The 24115-nt window shown below is 42.7% G+C and overlaps 1 protein-coding gene across 1 annotated transcript in view; it reads left to right on the forward strand.

Annotated features, from left to right (window-relative positions):
- Window positions 1-24115, forward strand: part of TNFSF13B (TNF superfamily member 13b) — a 38741-nt gene that overhangs the window by 4809 nt on the left and 9817 nt on the right. Inside the window, exons 2-3 of the mRNA XM_074963493.1 lie at window positions 14023-14475; window positions 14584-14689. Of these exons, the coding sequence (XP_074819594.1) occupies window positions 14101-14475; window positions 14584-14689 (481 nt within the window). The 5' untranslated portion in view covers window positions 14023-14100. The remainder of the gene's footprint in view (window positions 1-14022; window positions 14476-14583; window positions 14690-24115) is intronic.

The raw sequence follows: 24115 nt of genomic DNA on the forward strand, positions 1-24115 counted from the left end.
ATAAGCTGTGCTTTCAAAGCGGGGGTGGGGGTGGGAATGACTAAGACTAATATAGGTGCCCTCATGTCCATTCTCAGGTAAAAATACAGCACAAACATAGTTGGCAATCTCCCAGTTGTAAGGGTAGATGCATTCAGTCACACACACTCACTCTCACTCTTCTGGCTAATTAGGAGTGTCACCTTGGATGTTCTTATGGTGACAAATGCAAAAGTGAATAGTTCTCTGACCCTAAAATCCTAGGATTTGACAAGTTTACAAGATTTGACACTTCCAGTTAGCAGAGAGATTCAGGTATACCTCCAGTTATATTTCATAAATCACTTTCTTCAAGTGCATTTTTAAAATGATGTGCAAATTTGCAAGAGGCACTTTGCCAAAAATAAAATTAATGCCTCCTGCACAGGACGGGATCAAACTATGATTGGTGTGTCCCGTTTAGAACAATTTATAATGCTGTCCTGTCCGTCTAGTTTACAGTAGAGTCATGCAGAAGAGAAAAGCCTATATATCTAAAGCATATTCAGGAGCTAAATAAAGCTGATGTTCTGAATTTAAAATCAGTCATTGAATGTTCAAGGAATGAATTTTCATTAAATTTTTTTTAGTATTCAGTTTAAGTATCCTATAAAGTAGTACTTCTGTATTTTGTCAACTAAGCATAAATGTTTCAGTATATGTGCTAACCATTGCAGTTTTTACAAACACTTTCATTCTAGTCTGGTTTTTACAATAAAATTGATTTTACAAAACACATTCTATTTTTATGTACTGACGTGCAATAAATTGATACATTAAAAGTGCCATTAATGTCTTGTTCCAGTTTGTGATCTGTCTTCAGAATGAATTTAGGGTTTTTTGGATTGCCTGGTAACTGCTGCTGTTCAGCAGGTTAAATATTTAAAATTTTATTTACAGAACAAATCAATGTACATGTAATACAGATTACCCACATTAGATGTTCTGTTACTGCACAGAAATATAATTGACAAGTTGGTTAGTAGATTAATACAAAAAAAAAATTTGCAAACATCCATTTCTAGGACCTCTAACCTGGTTTCAGCTTTTCAGAGTGACTGAGTACAGCTCATAACCAGTGACCTTCTGCTACCCTTTTTTACCTTTACGTCTTTCAGACTTCCTCTCCTCCCCGCCCCCTTATATTTCCTCTTTCAGACTGAAATTGTCTGAATATTTAGTTCCTTAATCTGAATTGAAAACAAGTTGAAAACATCCTGTATAGATTTCAGAATGTCCTCCCAAAAACTTTCACTAGCTCCACTACCTAATCATCCTGAGATACAAATTTGAAATGTGCCAGTGGCATATTTGATTTTATGCAGGCTTCTATAAGCATACTTGGCTTTTGCAATGTGCTTGCAAAACTATATTATGTCATAGGCAAACCCATACTTAACTGCAGAAGACTGTGAAAACTTCTGTTGGAGTTTTGTTCATCACCATTACTCAGTAACTGAGGGATTTCTTGCCCTTTTATTTACAGTTGTAAACTCAATATTACCCTCTCCAGGATCATAAAAGGGGTTATGGCATGTCTTTCACCTTCTTTTGAAACACCTAGAGGACAGAATTTAAAATTCACCATTTGAACTTCCAGTCACAAAGAATTTTAGTTTGTTTAGTCTTCAGAAAGGAAATTTAAAAGGGAAAATTGCAAGGAAAAGTCATGTGTGGGTTTTTTGTTTGTTTTTAAACCCTATGCAACGCACAGTAGTTCCCTGAATATTAAGCATATTCCACATGCAAGTAATCCAGGTGCAAGTAGCCACTGCCCAGAAGAGCTCGGCATTAATTTTTGAAAGGTTAATAGTTTACCTACACTTGTCTTAACTATGAAAAATCAATAACCATGTAACTTAAGAAATGCAGTGTAATAGAAGTGGCTGGATTGCATGGAACAAGAACCTGAGTAGAATGAGATTTTATATATATTTCATAGAAATCAGTTCATATATAATAGTTTTCTGTGCCCCGCTTGAGACATCTTTAAAGGGCTTTAATTTTTCAAAGTATGAGTATTCAGTGCTTCCTGAAAAGACAGTTGTGAAATAACCACATTGATCTTTAACTTGTCTCTAGAGTTGAGGTTCTCTTCTCCCCTTCCCTCCCCCCACCCCTCCCAAAATGTTGATTAATGGGAGCAGTTCATCTTTCTCTGAGCTATTTTGTCATGCTGTGTATAAGCTCTGCATATGGTGTAGCATGAGTTTATTTTGGCTGTACATTTTGAAGATTATCTTTTCACTCATAAGATTTAGGCTTAGCTTTTAAATAAAAGCTTAGGTGCTGGAGCACAATAATAAAGAAACTTAAAAATGGAAAAATATGCATCCGTTTGCATAGACACCTGCAACTGCATTATACACAGAGCCGTGGATGTATATTGCCTCTAATCTAAGAAAAGTGCAGACTCCACCTGCTATCTCAAGGAGGAAAAGACTTCAGGTTTTGTACCCCAATGCAGTGTGCCAACTGGTTTGTAAAATTTGAAAGTGAAAGGTCGTGCCAAGGGCATAGTATTCTGTGTTCTGTGAAGACTGCAGCAGCTCAGTGACGGAGCTAGCTGTGTGTAAATGAGACTATGACTTGATACTACTAAGATCCTTAGCCCTGTGCTCCCCTTGTTACTGGGTATGCAGAGACCCTAACTACTACTGTAGCCCATGAACTCAGACTCCAAGGTCATCAGGTACCATTGTGATCTTCTAGTCTGACCTGTATAACACAAGCCCTAAAACTTGCCCCAAAATAATTCCTAGAGCATATCTAGAGCACCCACTTCCAGCTGAGGAGGGATGGCTTCCTTGTAACTTCATCACCACAACTCATTTTAGCTCAGATGTACAAAGCTTGTTTAGTTGTGTTTTGCATAAGGACGTGGGGAAAGGCAGTAACGTTATGTTGCTGGGTAACCAAACTATTCAGAATTCTGTACAAGATGAGCTTTGTCTTTCTCATGCTTCCCCAGCTCAAGCAGTGCGACCCTTTTCTAAATTCTTTCTGATTGCATGCTGGAAAAAGAAGAAATGATTGCTGATGGTGGCTTCAAAATATAAATCCCATTTATTTCTATTTGGTCCTGTTTTACTTTCTGTATGGGGCTTGATCTTTTCTTGTTCTACAGTTTGCTTCATAAAACAGTCCTCTGCTTATCATTTTTCTTTCCTGTAGTATTTCCTGTTCTCTTTAAAAGGCAATCTAAAATAACCAGGTTTACAGAGCATTCAATGGAACTGTAGTTGTAAATTACTCATCTATGTAGTTTACATGACTTTTGTGCACTATGGAGTGAAGGCCTGAACTTGCAGTTCTTGCTCAGACAAAATTGCTACTGACATCAGTGTGAATTTTGTGAGAGTGGAAATGTAGACAGTAACTATATGAAAAAGATAAACTGTGCGGGGGGTGGGGGGAAGAGTGGAGTCTGTGGTGGATCATAGAAGAAAAATAACATTACTCAAAATGCAACAGTCAAGGTTCCTTCCCCACTCTGAACTCTAGGGTACAGATGTGGGGACCTGCATGAAAACCCCCTAAGCTTATTTTTACCAGCTTAGGTTAAAACTTCCCCAAGGTACAAACTATTTTACCTTTTGCCCTTGGGGTTTATTGCTGCCACCACCAAGCATCTAACAGATACATAACCGGGAAAGAGCGCGCTTGGAAACGTGTTTTCCCCCCAAAATCCTCCCCAAACCCTACACCCCGTTTCCTGGGGAAGGCTTGATAAAAATCCTCACCAATTTGCATAGGTGAACACAGACCCAAACCCTTGGATCTTAAGAACAATGAAAAGCAATCAGGTTCTTAAAAGAAAAATTTTAATTGAAGAAAAAAAGTAAAAGAATCACCTCTGTAAAATCAGGATGGTAAATACCTTAGAGGGTAATCAAATTCAAAACATAGAGAATCCCTCTAGGCAAAACCTTAAGTTACAAAAAGGCACAAAAACAGGAATATACTTTCCATTCAGCACAGCTATTTTATCAGCCATTTAAACAAAACAGAATCTAACAAATATCTAGCTAGATTATTTACTAAGTTCTAAGACTCCATTCCTTTTCTGTTCCCGGCAAAAGCATCACACAGACAGAGAGAGCCTTTGTTTCTCTCCCCACCACCCCCAGCTTTGAAAGTATCTCGTCTCCTCATTGGTCATTTTGGCCAGCGAGGTTATCCTAGCTTCTTAACCCTTTACAGGTGAAAGGGTTTTTCCTCTGGCCAGGAGGGATTTTAAAGGTGTTAACCCTTCCCTTTATATTTATGACAGCAACATATAAGCCAAGCAACGGTATTATACTTCCCAAAAAGAAATACATACCGTGAAGAGACAATTGTGAATTTGCTGCGCTATTTCTTGACTTGTATACTAAGGCGTGTACTGCCTTTTAAATGGGTTTGTTCAGGCTGTATTTTAATACATAATTTAAGTAGGGTCATAAGGAGATATTTTCTCTAAAGCTGGCTAGAGAGGAAGCCTCTGTATTTCACTTATTCTTCCCCTGTCCAAAATGGGTACTGCTTAATTATTTCTAGCTTAAAAAAATTACATTATGTGATTTTACTTTAATTGCCTGTGCAGCCCCCAGACACTGCATACATAGCCAAGATAACAGTGAAGGAACAGCTATAGCCATGCTCGGCCCTGTGTGAGACAGGGACTTCCTTCTTATTTCCTGATTCTTAAGGGCTGGCCTTCGCTTCCTGGAGAGTGATGCTGCTGCAATCAATGCAGCAGGGATCGATTTAGTGGGTCGAGTGAATACCCGCTAAATCGGTGGCAGAGTACTCTTCAGTCGACCCTGGTACTCCAACTCACCGAGAAGAGTAAAGGAAGTCGACCGGAGAGCATCTCCGGATGACTCAGTGCAGTGAAGAAATTGGGGTAAGTCGAACCCAGCTATGTCGACTCCAGCTACGTTATTCACATAGCTGAGGTAGCGTAACTTAGGTCGACTTACCCCTGTAGTGAAAACAAACCCTCTGTATCATGTGGGCCAGATGCTGGTACCTGAAGGTGCTCGGGAAATTTCCTCTTCATCTCAGAGGACTGAGTCTAAGGGTATGTCTACACTACGAAATTAGGTCGAATTTATAGAACTCGATTTTTTAGGAAGTGATTTTATACAGTCAATTGTGTGTGTCCCCACTAAGTGCATTAAGTCTGCAGAGTGCGTGCACAGTACCGTGGCTAGCGTCAACTTTCAGAGTGTTGCACTGTGGGTAGCTATCCCACAGTCCGCCACCCATTGGAAGTCTGGGTTAAGCTTCCAATGCCTGATGGGGCAAAAACATTATCGCGGGTGGTTTTGGGTACATGTCATCAGTCACCCCTCCCTCCGTGAAAGCAACGGTTGACAATCATTTCGTGCCTTTTTTCCATGCGAACACCATACTGCTTTCAGCAGATGGTGCAGTGGGCCTGCTAACTGTCGTCATCGAACCACCGCTTCCGTGGCAACTCTACTCTCCTGCTCTTGTCTCGATAGCTAATTTCTCCATGTTGGCTGTCATGGGCTCCTGCTTCCGCTGCAACTCTGCTCTCCTTCTCTCATGAATCCACCTTGCAGGTCCTCTCATCGTTCTCTATAAATATCTATTCTCATGGCATCCATTGTCAGCCACTACTTCCATTGCAACTCTGCTCTCCTGCAGACGCCATACCATGGCAAGCATGGAGCCCACTCAGATCACCACGGCACTTATGAGCATTGTAAACACCTTGTGCATTATCCTGCAGTATGTTCAGAAACCAGAACCTGCAAAAGCAGGTGAGGAGGCAACAGCAGCACGGTGACGAGAGTGATGAGGACGTGGACACAGACTTCTCTCAAAGTATGGGCCCCAGCAATTTGGACATCCTGGTAGCAATGGGGCAGGTTCATGGAGTGGAATATCAATTCTGGGCCCGGGAAACGAGCACAGACTGGTGGGACCACATAGTGTTGCAGGTCTGGGATAATTCCCAATGGCTGTGAAACTTTCGCATGCATAAGGGCACTTTCATGGAACTTTGTGACTTGCTTTTCCCTGCCCTGAAGTACAGGAATACCAAGATGAGAGCAGCCCTCAAAGTTCACAAGCAAGTGGCGATAGCCCTCTGGAAGCTTGCAATCCCAGACAGCTACCGGTCAGTTGGGAATCAATTTGGAGTGGGCAAATCTACTGTGGGGGCTGATGTGATGCAAGTAGCCAACACAATCACTGAGCTACTGCTATCAAGGGTAGTGACTCTGGGAAATGTGTAGGTCATTTTGGATGGCTTCGCTGAAATGGAATTCCCTAACTGTGGTGGGGCAATAGACGAAACGCATATCCCTATCTTGGAACTGGACCACCTTGGCAGCCAGTACATAAACCGAAAGGGGTACTTTTCAGTGGTGCTGCAAGCACTGGTGGATCACAAGAAACGTTTCACCAACATCAACGTGGGATGGCTGGGAAAGGTACATGACGCTTGCATCTTCAGGAACTCTGGTCTGTTTGAACAGCTGCAGCAAGAGACCTACTTTCCAGACCAGAAAATAACCATTGGGGATGTTGAAATGCCTATAGTTATCCTTGGGGACCCAGCCTACCCCTTAATGTCTTGGCTCATGAAGCCATACACAGACACCCTGGACAGTAGTCAGGAGCTGTTCAACAATAGGCTGAGCAAGTGCAGAATGGTGATAGAATGTGCATTTGGACGTTTAAAAGCCCGCTGGTGCAGTTTACTGACTCGGTTAGACCTCAGTGAAACCAATATTCCCATTGTTATTACTGCTTGCTGTGTGCTACACAATATCTGTGAGAGTAAGGGGGAGACATTTATGGTGGGGTGGGAGGTTGAGGCAAATCGCCTGGCTGCTAATTACATGCAGCCAGACACCAGGGCATTTAGAAGAGCACAGGAGGGTGCGCTGCACATCAGAGAAGCTTTGAAACCCAGTTTCATGACTGGCCAGGCTACGGTGTGGCAGTTCTGTTTGTTTCTCCTTGACGAAAACCCGCCCTCTTGGTTCACTCTACTTCCCTGTAAATCAACCAACCTCCCCCCCTTTGATCACCGCTTGCAGAGGCAATAAAGTCGTTGTTTCAAATTCATACATTCTTTATTAATCCATCACACAAATAGGGGGATAATTGCCAAGGTAGCCCGGGAGGGGTGGGGGAGGATGGAAGCACCGGGTAGGGTAGGGGAGGAGGGAAGGACAAGGCCACACTGTACTTCAAAACTTATTGAATGCCAGCCTTCTGTTGCTTGGGCAGTCCTCTGGGGTGGGGTGGTTGGGTGCCCAGAGGCACCCCCCACCCCCGCCCCCGCATTCTTGGGTATCTGGGTGAGGAGGCTATGGAACTTGGGGAGGAGGGCAGTTGGTTACACAGGAGCTGCAGCGGCGGTCTGTGCCTTTCCTGCAGCTCAACCATATGCCAGAGCATATCAGTTTGATCCTCCAGTAGCCTCAGCTTTGCATCCTGCCACCTCCTCATCATGCTCCCGCCACCTCCTCATCATGCTCCCACCACCTCTCCTCTTGCTCCCGCCACCTCTCCTCTCACGCGTCCCTCCTGTCATCACATTCATTTTGTGCTTTCCTGGACTTTGACATTGCTTGCCTCCACGCATTCTGCTGAGCTCTTTCAGTACGGGAGGACTGCATGAGCTCAGCGAACATTTCATCGCGAGTGTGGTTTTTTTTCGCCTTCTTATCTGCGCTAGCCTCTGGGACAGAGATGATAGGGGGAGCGTTGAAACATTTGCAGCTGCGGGAGGAAAAAAAGGGAGAGTAGTATTTAAAAAGACGCATTTTAGAGAACAATGGGTAGACTCTTTCATGGTGAACCAAGCTGTTAACATTACATAGTACATGTGCTTTCGGTACAAGGTCCCCCCCGCCCCAACACACACACCCAATTCTCTGGGATGATTGCTTCATGCCTCCCCCCAGCACATGGCTAAAAGCGGGGACGATTTCTTTTCAGCCACAGGCAAACAGCCCAGCAGGAATGGCCACCTCTGAATGTCCCCTTAATAAAATTCCCCTATTTCAACCAAGTAACCATGAATGATATCACTCTCCTGAGGATAACACAGAGAGATTAAGAACGGATGTTGCTTGAATGCCAGGAAACACTGGGACCATATGCTGCCATGCTTTGTTATGCAATGATTCCAGACTACATGCTACTGGCCTGGCATGGTAAAGTGTCCTACCATGGAGGACGGAATAAGGCTGCCCTCCCCAGAAAGCTTTTGCAAAGGCTTTGGGAGTACCTCCAGGAGAGCTTCATTGAGATGTCCCTGGAGGATTTCCGCTCCATCCCCAGACACATTAACAGACTTTTCCAGTAGTTGTACTGGCCACAAATGCATCCCAAGTCTTCAGGGCAAATTAATCATTAAATACGCTTGCTTTTAAACCATGTATTATATTTACAAAGGTATACTCGCCAGAGATGCCTTCTCCGCCTTCAAGGTCCCGGAGCCCACCTTGGGAGGGTATTGGCTCCAGGGTGATAAACGGTTCCTGGCTGTCGGGGAGAACAGTTTCATCCTCCTCCTCATCATCATCTTCCTCATCCCCAAAGTCCTTATCCCTGTTGCGTGAGACTCCCCTCTTGCAGGAGTCCACGTACAGGGCTGGGGTAGTGGTAGGGGCACCACCTAGAATTGCATGCAGCTCATCATAGAAGCAGCATGTCTGGGGGTCTGACCCAGAGTGGCCGTTTGCCTCTTTGGATTTTTGGTAGGCTTGCCTGAGCTCCTTAAGTTTCACAGGTCCCTGTTATAGCCTCTGTCCTTCATGCCCTTAGAGATCTTTTTCAAATATTTTGGCATTTTGTCTTTTGGAACGGAGTTCTGATAGCATGGATTTGTCTCCCCATACAGCGATCAGATCCAGTACCTCCCATTCGGTCCATGCTGGAGCTCTTTTGTGATTCTGGGACTGCATGGTCACCTGTGCTGTTGAGTTCTGCATGGTCACCTCTGCTGATGACCTTGCCACGCTGGCCAAACAGGAAATGAAATTCAAAAGTTCCCGGTACTTTTCCTGTGTACCTGGCTAGTGCATCTGAGTTGAAAGCACTGGCCAGGGTGGTCACAATGGAGCACTCTGGGATAGCTCCCAGAGGCCAATACCGTCGAATTGCATCCACAGTACTCCAAATTCGATCCGGCTATGTCGATTTCAGCACTAATCCCCTCGTCGGGGAGGAGTACAGAAATCAATTTTAAGATCCCTTTAAGTCGACTAAAATGGCTGTCGTGTGGACGGGTGCAGGGTTAAATTGATCTAACGCTGCTACATTCGACCTAAACTCATAGTGTAGACCAGGGTTAAGCATGCTGCTGCTTAAGTAGGGGCAAGGTGAGTGTGACCTCTTTTCATCGGGAGCTGTTGTATAAGAGTGTCTGCAATCAGACAGAGTCTGACTGGCCACTTTGGAAAGGGAGGGGGTTAGAGAAAGGACTTTGAATAATATGTTTGTGAAAATGGAAGCTCTGCTCACTCCTCTATTCTTCGCATTCACCTCTATGTGCTCCATGCTGTCTTGTATACTGGGGCACGTTAGCTTGCTTTGTTTTGGGGCATTTTAAGCAGTTATAGGAAACAGTGCCATTCTCACGCTAGTTTAGAAGTATCCGATGTTGACCCGTCAGTTGGTTAGCCATTCTGCACTTTGCATCTGGACATGCACCTATAGCATAGACCACAGACTTCGGTGGACAGAGATTCTGGACAGTGGCATCCAAGGATTTGTCCTAACTTTTTTTAAAAACCATGAGATTTTGTTTTAAATTCTCTGAATTTATCCCTTGTCCATCTCTCAAATATTTATATTCCTCTGACATTATTCTTGAGACTTGTAGTTCGATGTGCTTTTTTAAAAACTTTTTTGTGAGAAATAATTTTCATTCCTTAAAGAGGAAGAACGCTTTTGTGGTTAGGGCACTGGACTGGAACTCAAGAAATCAAGGGTTCAGTTCCTGACTCAACCACAGATTTCCTGTCGGACCTTGGGCATGTAAATCTGTCTGTGCCTCATTTCCCCATTTGTTTACTGGGGACAATAATACCTAGTAGATTTTTAGGTTAGAAGGGCCAATTATCGTAATCTAGTCTGACCTTCTGCATGACAGAGGCCAAAAAACCCTCACCCTGTAATTTCAGCATCAAGCCTGCAACTTCTGTTTGAACTACAGCATATCTCTTAGGGCATGTCTACATTACACGCTGGATCGATGGGCAGTGATCAATCCAGCGGGGGTCGATTTATCGCATCAAGTCTAGATGCGATAAATCGACTGCCAAGCGCTCTCCCGTCGACTCCGGTACTCCACCAGGGCAAGAGGCGCAGGCAGAGTTGATGGGAGAGCATCAGCCTTCAATTTATGGCAGTGAAGACACCGTGGTAAGTAGATGTAAGTACGTTGCAGTTGCGTAACTTAGATTGATTTCCCCCTCCCCCCCTGCAGTGTAGACCAGGCCTCAGAAAGAGATCCACTTCAAGTGATGGGGAATCCATCGCATCTCTAGGTGAGTTGTTTCCATAACTAGTTGCCCCCACTGTTAAAAATCTGTGCCTTTTTTCTAGTCTGAATTTGTCTAACTTACACTTCCAACTATTGAATCTCATGTCTTTTTTGAATCCATCAGAAATCTCTTCCCAACTGAGGCATTAATAGACCATGATCAAGTCACATCTTACCCTTCTCTTAGATAAACTAAATAGATTGAGCTATTTTAGCATCTCACTATAAGGCATGTTTTCCAGATCTTGAATCATTCTTACAGCTCTTTTCTGAGCCATTTCCAATTTTTTTTTAAATTGTGGAACCAGAAGTTGGCACATCATTCCAGTAGTGGTCTTGCTAATGTTTATATACAGCAAGAATACTGCCTTCCTACTATTACTTGATATGCATTGAATATACATTCAAGGATTAATTTGCTCTCTCAGATACAGAATCACATAGGGAGCTCAAGTTCAGTTAGTCATTTGTAAGACTACAATTCTTTCATGGAGGTTGCGGAAGTCACAGATTCCGTGACCTCTGTGACTTCTGCAGCAGCTGGTGCTGGCTGGTCCCAGGGACTACCCGCGCAGTGGTTCCGCTCGGCTGGCCCTGGGGGCTGCCCTGGGGCCAGCCACACCAGCTGCTGCTTGGGCGGCCTTGGGAAGTGCCTGAGCAGTGGTCCCGCTGGCTGCCCCGGGGCCAGTCGCACCAGCCACTGGTCAGGCAGTCCCAAGCAGCTGGCTCTGGGGACCGCCGGAACAGCAGCCGGTGTGGCTGGCTCCGGGGAGTGCCCGAGCAGCAGTCCTGGGGGTGCCCTGGGACCTCCCGAGCAGTAGCAGTCCCAGGGCAGCTGGAGCAATGGCCCCAGGAGCGCCCGGAGGCCATCCAGAGAGCAGTCCCTGGGAGCAGCGTCTGGGGGGTAGTCAACCCCCAGTACTAGAACAGGGGTCCCTTGGAGCAGTGGGGCCCCAGAAGTAGAGATTTAGTTACAGGTATTTTGGGTAAAAGTCATGGACAGATCATGGGCCATGAATTTTTATTTACTGCCTGTGACCTGTCTATGACTTTTTTTACCAAAAATACCTGTGACTAAATCTTAGCCTTAATTATTTGCCATGACCCTTCCTTTTCAGAGTTACTGCTTTCCAGGATATAGCCCCATCTGACCTACATTCTTTGTTCCTACATGATCTTGCATTTATTTGTGTTTTAAAATGCAGGTTGTTCAGATGAGCCCACTTTAACAAGTGATCCAGATTAGTCTGTATAAATTACCTGAGCCCATCTTAATTTATCATGCTACCAATTTTAGTGTAATTTGGAAACTTTACCAGCAATTATTTTGTTTTCTTCCACATCATTTATAAAAATTGATTATTAGTGAGTCAAGAGCAGATTGCTTTTAAAACTCTGCTAGAAACAACCCCATTGGATGACAATTTCCCATTTACAATTACTTATTGGGATCTATGTTAACCAATTTTTAATTCATTAATATGATTTTGTATAGTGCTAAATTTATCAGAATGTCATGCAGGATTATGTCAAATGCTTTACAGAAGTCATCACAGTTACTTTTACCATCGAAACTTGTGATCTTACCAAAAATGTTTGTTTGACAAGACCTATTTTGCTAAACCTGTTAATGTCATTGATTATGCTATTGTCATCTTACTTCCCATATTTGGTCTTTTCTTGACTTTGCATGGCATTGATGTCAGGCTAATCAGCCTAAAGTTTCACAGGTTATCCCATTTACCTTTTTTAAATATTGGCACATTACCTTTTTTTCCGGTCCTCTGGAATTTCCTCAGTGTTTTGCAGATTTTTTAAAAATAAACATTAGTGACTCAGACCTCTTTGTGTGTGCAGTGTAGTATATGTGGTATATGCTGTTATGTATTTGTTAGAGAAGGCAAGTTTGAAAAAGTATACATTGCACTTAGAGTGAGAAGGTGTGAGGTTTATGATGGTCCTTCATTCTTGAAGGAGATCATTCCACAGTCTGAGACCATCCCCAAGATCCTTGTTCTTGCACAGACAATTTTTACCCTTGTAGTAGAAAGTTCCATAATTCCTGTTTACTACAGTCCTCATCCTGGAGCATCAGATGATCTCTTAGATGTCATGGGCCCAGACTGTTGAGTGCTTTGAAGATAAGGACTGAGACCTTGAACTTAACTCTTATGGGAAGTCACTGCAGAGAGTGGTGGACACGTCTGACATTTTCAAGATTGTCTGTGTTGCTGAAGGGATGTACTGCAACATCCTGTTCTAGATGAATTAAGCAAGGGATGGCAGGAGTGTAAATTACAGTAGAACTTCAGTTACATACACCTTGGGAATGGAGGGTGTTCTGAAATATAATTCTGAAATATTCGTAACTCTGAACAAAATGTTATGGATGTTCTTTCAAAAGTTTACAACTGAACATTGACTTAATACAGCTTTGAAACTTTTATGCAGAAGAAAAATGCTGCTTTCCCTTTATGCTTTAGTAGTTTATGTTTAATACAGTACTGTACTGTATTTGCTTTTTTTGGCAGGGGGCAGGGGGGAGCTCTGCTGCTGCCTGATTGCATATTTCTGGTTCCAAATGAGGTGTGTGGTTGACTGGTCAATTTGTAATTCTGTAACTCTGAGGTTCTACTGTAGTTAAATTCCCATCACGCCCATTTTAAGATTCTGTCAAAAAGTTCAGAGGGATGCAGGGATTAATAGGACCATAGAAAGAGATGAGACCAAAGCCAAGCAGACAGGTTTACAAAGTAAAATTAAGCAGACAGGTTTAAATTCCATGAATTATCTTTGCCTTCTAAAGTGCATGCATGCTGGAACAAGTTCTTCCTCTTTTTGGAATTCTCCATACACTTCCTTTCTACCACCCTCTTTGTATCAATCCTTGGTTAATCCCACGTCCAAATGCTTGAACTCTGCAGCAGAATCGGTAAATTTATAAAACAAATTGTAATTAAAAGTCGTTCTCAAATTCTTTGGGAACATCTGGCCCTCCATTGAGCCTGCAACTTCCCACAGTCAGAAAAATGAAATGCTCTGCTACCTGTACTTGGAAAACTTTTTTCTGTTTTTAGGATACTGATAGAAAATCTGTCAGTTCATGCACTGACATACATTCTGTGTTCTTGAGAACTACTTTATATTTCTATTTTTAGAGACCACTTTATGCGTTAGGTTGTGACAGGATACAATATTTTGGCAGGGAGTCTTACAGCTCTTCTGCGCTGTTACCTAAGATTCAGGATACAAATGGTATCAGATGTTTTAATCATGTCTGGGTACAAAGATAACAGGAGATGGTAATGGGCAAGTTGCCATAAAAAGTGAATAGCTGAAAGTGAAATGAGGAAGGTAGATTGAGCAAGCAGCTGAAGAGAGAATAATAATTTGCCAAGATGCAGAGCAGTAAGAAGAAAGCTAAGGGAGCCTGCATCTTAGACACTTACCCTGTACATTAAACTTAATGTTTGTATCAACAGCTCCATATGACAGGAAATGATCTGGGCGTTTTGGTCAGATATTTTGGCTGCCCTTAGTTTCAGCCAGCAACTGGCAAAATGGATTACACCCCAGAGCTGAATGTTCCCTCTGGCTTTAGTAAGGAAAGAGCAGAGATGAAATCCATGGACTGTATGCACATCATCCAACAGAAGGGTACCTCCTCCTCTCCTCCTGCTCTCCCTGGTGCTGGTTTGGGCAGCAAAGGACTCCTCTCGGTCACATTCCTGTGGCTTGCAACGCTCCTGTCCTCTTCTCTTGCAGCAGTGTGTCTTTATCACATTCTCACACTTAAAGCAGAACTAGCCACTCTCCGCAGCGAGCTGATCTACAGAGTCCAGGCAAGAGCTCCGCTACCCCAGCCTCAGGATGCGAGTAAAGAGGGTACCCTATCCTCTTCTTCCTTGCAGTTATCAGAAGCTGCTGCCAGGCAGGTGAGTTGCAGTGGCCTCTGAGACCTGCTCTTTGTTGCTAGGATGAGGAGGGCGGGGATGAGTATTTGGAGCTCCTTTCCCTGCTCTAATCTTGTTTGTCATTGTCAGGAAATCAGGCTGCCTGCTTCTGAGGCAGGTGAAGGTAATGAAAAGAGAGGCTGGAGTGCAAGCAGAAGCAGAGGGAGAAGGTCTGCTCTGCCCAGAGAAGAAATAAGTAAGTGACAAGATGGGTTGAACTGCTGGGAGGAAGATGTGTGGATACTGGAGAGACACAGGGGATGGGGTTGGGAGGTGAGGAAAACAGCAGAGCTTGACTCACATTCTCAACTGGAAGAAACAGCAGCACAACGTCCCCTGTTGTTGTACACCATTATTGTAGAATGAATGGTGTTAACTCTAAACATAACCACCCAAAGGGAATAGTGATCCCCTGCCCAATGCCAACTGTCTGAGCACTGAACTTCTGGCAGGTTTTTAGATATGGATCCCAACCTCCTCCTAATAACTCCAGCATCTCTCTGATTCTGATAGTGAATCAGATCAGAGCAGTAAATTCACACGACTGAGTTCAGATTTTTTTTCTCTTTTTAAATCATAATAAAGTCACTTTTCTGGTAATACTTACCAGTTTCCTCATAAAAGAGAGAAGTGGCGAGACAGCTTCATAGCTTTGTTTGGGGAAGTCTTAAGTTTTCACAGAGAACAGCTAATTTGTACCTGTCAAAAGAGGCAGAACAAAAAGAATCCAATAGACTAATCCAACAGACTTGCTCAAAATGTTCCCCTTTAAAAAATATAAATGCTTCTGTTGAAAAGGTAGCACTTCAAAAAAAATTTTGTCAGAACTCTCTCTCATGGCTTTAAGTCTATTTGAGGCTTCAGAGAAAACTTTTAAAACTCTTTAGAAATCATTTTGCTTGTGTTATAATTTTAATGGACTAGTTTTTCTGTTGATGAAAGACCAACGCTTTATTATTCTCCCAAGTCTACTCATGACTAAGACTACATTTTAGTTACAGATATTCTTAGTAAAAGTCATGGACAAGTCACAGGCAGTAAACAAAAATTCACGGCCTGTGACCTGTCCATGATTTTTACTAAAAATACCTGTGACTAAAACTTGGGCGGAGAGCGTTGCGGGAGGGAAGGTCTTGGGGGTGGGGCGCAAGTGCTGGGGAGGATGGTCAGGCCGCAGTGTGCGGCCTGGGATCCCTGCTGGTGTGGGGAGGGGGGGACGGGGTTGGCGGAGCTGGCAGGGGCTCCCTATCTGGCTCTGCGTCCCTGCAGCTCCTAGGCAGTGGAGGGGCACAAGCGCCAGCTGCAGCAGCTCCCATTGGCTAAGAACCACAGCCAATGGGAGCTGCGGAGGCGGGACCTGCAGGTGCAGGCAGCACGCGGCGCGGAGTCTCTCCTGGTCCCTCCGCCGCCTACTAGCTGCAGGGCCATGCCAGTGGGAGCCTCCCATCCTGAGGTAAGTGCCTCCCCTGCTCCCCTAGCCCTGAGCCCCCTCCCACACACCCAAACTGCTGCTGCTGCTGGCCCAGGGGTTGCCCAGCTCGGGCATCCCCTGAGCCAGCACCAGCTGCTGCAGAAATCACAGAGGTCACGGAATCTGTGACCTCCACGATAGACTCGCAGCCTTACTCATGGCCCATAAAATTAATAGGCATATAAGTGCATGAAGAGCACTAAAGTTCTCCCTATAGTTTCAAAAGAGTCAATGTGCTTTTTATTTTAATAAAGACCCAATTTACCTCCTTATATTACACTGATTTAACTAAAGGGGGGTTGTAAATTGATAAAAATCAGTGCAGTCCTCATGTGGACACTCTCTTAAATTAGTTTGACTGGATGTTGATTTAGATTAATTCAGTAACTGATTTAGTTAAATCAGCAGTTTGTGTGTACCTCAACCCTGAATCAGACTTTAAACTATCAGTCAGAGACACATTTTAAGTAAAGTGAGATGTTTATTTAACTGAAACTTCATTTAGTAGGCTAAAGTTCAAGTTACTGTATATTCACTTACTTTCCCCTGAGTCCCCAAAAAGAAAATACTGTATTCACTGAGGACCAAATCCAAAGCCTATTGAATTCAATGGGATTATGACAGCTGACTTAATAGACTTTGGATCAGGCCCTTAGTTTAAAACCCTCAATACAGTACAGAAGCAAATTATCATTATTTTTTCTTTGTATTACCATGGTCCCTAGGAGCCCCAGTCATAGACCAGCATCCCACTGTGCTAGGCTCTGTACAGAACAGAAGGGCAGTCCCTGCCCCAAACATCTTACAATTGAAGTATAAGACACAGACAATAGATGGAGACAGACTGATGGGGAGCACAAGGAAATAATGAGACAGTATTGGTCAGCATGATAGGCAGTGGTCTCAGCACACCAGCAGCCTAACCCTTGTCAAGCCTTTGGTAGGCATTATCGCAAAGGAAAGTTTTAGGAAAAATGTGGAGAATATTGAGGTCTCTTTGTGGAGAATCTCCCAAGCATGAGGGGCAGCATGGGAGAAAAGCATGAAGGCGCTTGAGCTTGGAGGCTGGCACTTTTGGCCGATCAGAGGTGGGAATCGATATTTTGATAACACATGCAAAATGAGGGTAGAGTGGAGGTAGGCTGTGAAGGGCCTTTAAAGTGATGTCAGGTCACTTATGTTTGATGTGATAGAGAAAGGGCACCAGTGGAGAGACTTGGTCAAAGCAACAGGCTAGAAAAATTATCTTTGCAGCAGCATTCTGAACGGATACGACTAGGGCAAGATTGCATTTGTCAAGTAGTCAAGACACGAGATGAGGAGACGAGGTTTCGCAGTGTGGATGGCTAGGAAAGGCTGTCTCTTAGAGATGTTATGCAGAAAGAATCTACAGTTTGAGAAAACTTAGTGCAGAGCCACTAGAGCCACTGAGCTAACATCTTTGGTTTTGCCTAAATGTTTAGTATTCTTATATTCCTAACACTTAAATACAATAAAAACACCTATCTGGGTCAGATACCAGCTTTGATAAATGTAATTGGGCTTAGCACTCTGCAGTCTTATTCGGCTTTCTCAGCCACGTGTCTCTGGTGGCTTTTATCAGTCCCTCTTCAAATGTTATCTGGAGAGAGCAATTGTGTTATCCCTACTCTTACTCAGCCTCCTCTGAAGTCAAAATTCAGGTTTATTCTTTTCAAGGTGTCCGCCAATAATTATCTCCAATTTACCAGTCTTCACATCCGGTTTCAGTTAGCTTAAATGAAACAACCTTTGATTGGCATAGTATGGAAAATAGAAAGAATCACATAAAGAGAAAATTGATTTAAAAGAAATTCTACTAAGTCAGTTATCGCTACAAAAGTGTCACTAATGAGGCCCCACAATTTAGGTTACAGAGTACTGGTGAAGTGAGTTGAAAACCTTGCATATTAAAGTCCCTTTGTGGCTCACAGGAATGTCACTATGTCCATTTTTTCAGTCCCAAAGGTCTGCATAGTCTCCAGCAGGAACTTCTTTAAAACAAATAACTTTTAGAGACACATGTCAAAATGAGGCAGAGGCCAAAATGAGAGACAGATCTTCATAATAGGATTGTTCCTCTTCTCTCTTGCATACAATGTTGCAGTGACTCATAGACATTAAGGTCAAAAGGGACCATTATGATCTTCTAGTCTGATGTCCTGCACAATGCAGGTCACAGAATCTTACCCACCCACTCCTGCAATAAACCTCTCACCTATGTCTGAGCTATTGAAGTCCTCAAATCATGGTTTAAAGACTTCAATGTGCAGAGCATCCTCCAGCAAGTGACCCATGCCCCATGCTGCAGAGGAAGGCGAAAAACCCTTAGGGCCTCTTCCAATCTGCCCTGGAGGAAAATTCCTTCCCAACCCCAAATATGCGATCAGCTGAACCCTGAGCATGATTCACCAGCCAGATACCCAGGAAAGAATTCTCTGTAGTAACTCATATCCCACCCCATCTAACACCCCATCACAGTCCATTGGGCCCATTTACCATGAATTGTTAAAGAGCAATTAATTGCCAAAATCATGTTATGCCATCATACCATCTCCTCCATAAACTTATCAAGCTTAATCTTAAAGCCAGATAGATCTTTTGCCCCCACTGCTTCCCTTGGAAGGCTGTTCCAGAACTTCACTCCTCTGATGGTTAGAAACCTTCATCTAATTTCAAGTCTAAACTTCCTGATGACCAGTTAATATCCATTTGTTCTTGTGTCCACATTGGTACTGAGCTTAAATAATTTCTCTCCCTCAATGGTATTTATCCCTCTGATGTATTTATAGAGAGCAATCATATCTCCCCTCAGCCTTCTTTTGGTTAGGCTAAACAAGCCAAGCTCCTTGAGTCTCCTTTCATAAGACAGGTTTTCCATTCCTCGAATCAACCTAGTAGCCCTTCTCTGTACCTGTTCCAGTTTGAATTCATCCTTGTTAAACATGGGAGACCAGAACTGCACACAGTATTCCAGGTGAGGTCTCACCAGTGCCTTGTATAATGGTACTAACACCTCCTTATCTCTACTGGAAATACCTCGCCTGATGCATCCCAAGACTGTATTAGCTTTTTTCATGGCCATATCACATTAGCTCATAGTCATCCTGTGGTCAACCAATACTCCAAGGTCGTCGTCGTCCTCCTCCGTTACTTCCAATTGATGCGCCCCCAGCTTATAACTAAAATTCTTGTTATTAATCCCTAAATGCATGACCTTACACTTCTCACTATTAAAGTTCATCCTATTACTGGTTTCAGAGTAGCAGCCGTGTTAGTCTGTATTCGCAAAAAGAAAAGGAGTACTTGTAAACTTATTACTCCAGTTTACAAGGTCATCCAGATCTTCCTGTATGATATCCCGGTCTTCTCTGAATTGGCAATACCTCCCAGCTTCGTGTCATCCGCAAACTTTATTAGCACACTCCCACTTTTTGTCCTGAGGTCAGTAATAAAAAGATTAAATAAGATTGGTCCCAAAACTGATCCCTGAGGAGCTCCACTGATAACCTCCCTCCAGCCTGACAGTTCACTTTTCAGTATGACCTGCAGTAGTCTCCCCTTTACCAATTCCTTATCCACCTTTCAATTTTCGTATTGATCCCCATCTTTTCCAATTTAACTAATAATTCCCCATGTGGCACTGTATCAAACGCCTGACTGAAATCTAGATCCACTGCGTTTCTTTGTCTAAAAAATCTGTTACTTTCTCAAAGAAGGAAATCAGGTTGGTTTGGCATGCTCTACCTTTTGTAAAACCATGTTGTATTTTGTCCCATTTACCATTGACCTCAATGTTCTTAACTACTTTCTCCTTCAAAAATTTTTCCAAGACCTTGCGTACTACAGATGTCAAACTAACAGGGCTGTAGTTACCCGGATCACCTTTTTTCCCCTTTCTTAAAAATAGGAACTGTTATGCAATTCTCCAATCATGCTGTACAACCCCTGAGTTTACAGATTCATTAAAAATTCTTGCTAATGGGCTTGTAATTTCATGTGCCAATTCCTTTAATATTCTTATACCAGTGTTCACTACGAAACTGTATGTCCCTGGATCAAACTTTCTGGCCCAGTGAGGTTCACAAACAGTGAAGATAGTGTGCAGATAGGGCTGGAGTAACCAGGAAGGATGGTGGTGTTCATGGTGCTGAATACTCTCACATTTAGTCATGGAAATGGTTGTCACTGCAGATTCAGTCTTCAAGTCCTCACACCTTCTAGGCGCTGAATGATCCTACGGATTCTGTTTAATTCATTTTGAAGTCATGAGCTTAAGGTTAAGCGTGTGCTTAAGTGCTTTGCTAATTCAAGGCCTCAGAGAGCAACTTATTCATAAAGTATCTTTATGACTATTTTAGTTCTGATGGTCTCACGTGTTACTTTAACTCTTATGAGGTTATTGACCATAGTTCACAGATAACTACATTGGTTTAATAAAAATTAATAATCGATAGAAAATGTCATCTAAAATATTATTGTTGGCATCTCTCTTCATTAGGTAAAAGACAGTATTTTAAGTTTAATTAAATATAAAGAATCTAGTTTTGATAATGATGTTAAATATTTTATTCAAACTTAGTTTTCTTTTATATCTTAAATTAAAATGCCTGAAATATATGTACCATCATTCATCCCATATACCCAATCCAGAAGCTGTTGCCTGCATGGAACTCCTGCTTAATACTCTTCTTTTCATTTGCTGAGAGTTCTGCATGTAAAAATGGCCACATAGTAGGGTTTTGATTAGCATGAAGTGTGAAAAAAAATAAACACATCACAATTATGGTCTTTTTAAAGTTTATTTTGGAGGATACTATTATATTTTTATCATATATAATCATTGGTGCTAGTACAATATGTACCTTTGAAAGTTAAAGCCCAAGAAGATGGGAAAGAGATGGTTTCTATCGACAATTCCAAATATAGCGGTATGCTTATCCCTCAAAGTCAGAACTCTTGCTGCACTGAGTGGGAGTTAATAGACTATTGCCAGGAGTACATGTAATGAACACCCAGGCAGAAAAATCATCAAACCATTCATGACAGGACTTTTCTTTCTTTTTTATTGTTAAAGAGCAATGAGTATCTTTCTTTCTGACAGAGGAAAATATAGCGTCTTCAGCACAACTGAAACTAGCCCCATATTAAACACCATGGTTACATTTGTTCATTTTGTGCCAACATGTTTTATGCCGGAGATCCGTGCAAAGTGATGTCCAGGAACAAGAAGGTGGTTTTTGGTTATCTGAGCCAAATTATTAGTCTCTGTGTGTGCCAAAGTTTCATTCACATGTACTGTATGGGCCTGACTCTGATCTCATTTCCACCAGTGCAACTCAAGAATAACTTTGATGCCAGAGAAAAATAAGGGCTATTAGAATCAAGCCCTTGTCAATTTAAGCTTTGGTAAAGTTTTTTTGTGGTTATTCCATGAATTAACAGCAAATATTTACTGTGGTGTACTGAGAAGTCACAAAGCACCTGCTTCAGTTTCCCTAACAAAAGGCTTGGGACTCCCTTTAACCACAGAAAATTCCCACATAATTCAAACATCAGTGCAATAGCCTAATCTGGCATACAAGACAGCAAATTCACACCCGCAACTGGCAAGATCCTTTGTGGCAGATGCCCGTGTCCCGTCTAAATAATTAACAGCATGCAAACTTCAATGTTAGCTATAGGAAGCTATCATCTTTTGTCTGTTTCCTCTAGCTATTCCAGGCTTGCCAGAAGAAAGAGAGGTGGTAATGAATGTGGTTTAATTAGTCCACAACTGTATTCATATAAAATATCTGGGTGTACTTGGCAATAAATTGTACAGTTCAGGTTGTCGTCATTGCTTAATCATTTCCACATAATGCTCATCCTGGTCCCAGCCATCCCATAGCTGGGACCTTGCCACCCTTTGCTTGTAGAGGTAAAAGGGAGCTATGAAAGGAGGGGGTTGGCTCCCCACTGTACCAGACACAGGAGCCCTAACCGCACTCTCTCAGATCTCTTTAGGAATTCCTTTTTCCAGTCCTTTTCCAATCTATCATGTCTGACAATCATATCCCTTCTATAACGATGCCCTGCACTGGACATCTGCTAAGAGTCTTGTGTGCTAAGTTGTAACGTTATAACTAAGGCTACAATTTAGTCATGGGTATTTTTAATACAAGTCATGGACAGCACAGGTCATGGGCAATAAACAAAAATTCATGACCCATAACCTGTCCATGACTTGTACTATAAATACCCCTGACTAAATCTTAGCTGTGGGGCCGCTGGTCTTTGGGGGGACGACGCGGGTCCAGCAGCAGCAGCTGCTGGGAGTTGCCCTCCACTGCTGCCCCCAGGACCGCAGCCAGGGAGCAGTGACTGGCTCCGGGGCAGCTTCAGCAGCGGCAGGTGTGGCTGTCCCCAGGGCCAGCTGGTCAGGCGGCCCTGGGAACGGCCACAATGCCTGCAGCAGAAGTCATGGAGGTCAAGAGAAGTCACGGAATCCATGACTTCTGCAACCTCCAGGACAGACACAGAGCCCAAATTATAACCTAACCCTCCTGCCCTTCCCCACTGGTTTCCAGAACTGTTGTGGGGAAAATGAAAAAAACCCACCCTGCCTTGGCCAATCTTTCCTTGCCATCCCTCAAGGGGGAAAAAAGAGTGACTAGCATAATGCCCCCAGCAGGTCATGAGGATACCCAGTGTTTTTGCAAATGGAATGGAAAGGTGGGTGCAGTTCTCAAGAAGTTCTACTTCTGGTCTGGAAAAGAAAAAAATGTTTGTTTTATGTTTCTGCTGACAGCAATGTAAGTCAAAGAGGAAGCAACCCCTCCTCGACCAAATGGCATGAAGAGATTTAATCCAGGACATGCAGTTTAGCATGAAGGATCCAATTTACTGCCTGGATGAATCAATACTATGCATATTATGTGAAATACTGGAAACTCAAAAATAGTTACACTAAGTAAACTCTTCCTTATAAAAGAGACACATTCTATTATGTGAATTTAATATGTATATACTTATTATGTGGAACATAACACAGTAATGGTCAATCTATTAATATCAAGATACTGCAACAAATATTTTGGGGATATATGTTAGATCTGAGTCACATCCCCTAAATACAACTAACCTGTCCTTACACAGGAATTAGGCTGTCTTTACTAGTTTATGTATCTGAAGTATTTATAGTACTGAGTGCCAGATAAACCAGTCTTAAAAATGCACAATTGAATTATATAGGGATATTTCATCATTCCCTTCTATGGATGAAAAATAAAGCAAGCAGCTCCTGGAAGAAAAATGGGATAGAAACAAACAAAATCCCACTTCATATAGAATTATACAGTACTCAAGCATGTTTCAGAAAGTCCATGGAGAATATATGAGGGCCATGAAAGAAAGAAGGGATGTATGGAAATCCTTTTAGCAAGCATTTCTCTAAAGATACTTAGGGGACTAATGCAAATGTTTTCAAACTTGGGTACCCTAAGGCATGCCTAAATTGTGTGCCTAATGCCATATTTAGGCACCTACATAAGTAGTTTGTTTTTCAAAGTTACTGAACTCTGCCAACTCTATTTGGTGTCAATGGGACTCGTTAGTTTGACACCTCAGGCCACTTTTAATTACCACCATAATCCATACATATGTACCTAACTTTAGGCACCCACATTTGAAAATTTCTTCAAGAATTAATATACTGGAAGGTTGGTCCCAACTTATTAGGACATGGGTAACTATGCAAATAGGATTTTATAAAACCAGCATGGGAGGGGATATGATAATATCGATATGAAGTCTCTGATCATGCATAGATGTATACATAAGCCCATCTGCAGTCTCGTGTAAGAAACAGGTTGCTAGAGCAGCAGCTTGCACTAGACTCACAGGACAGTCCTTCCTAGTATTTTGGAAAATAAGCATGCATTGCTCAGATAGGTAGGCCACATCCCTTTAAGTGCTGTCTGTGGTTTGTTAATACACCTGGAGTCTCTAAATTCAGAAGTATCCGTTTAGCTCAGGGAAGAGAAATTACATTCTGAAACTTGGTTTCTATAATTTTTTCCCCTGGAGGTGTAAAAGTTAGAAAAACTTGTCTTCTAAGAAGAGCACTTCTTTTCTGTATGAGGTCCCAGGAGA

This window comes from Natator depressus, chromosome 1, assembly GCF_965152275.1.
Source record: "Natator depressus isolate rNatDep1 chromosome 1, rNatDep2.hap1, whole genome shotgun sequence".
NCBI classification, from domain to species: Eukaryota; Metazoa; Chordata; order Testudines; family Cheloniidae; genus Natator; species Natator depressus.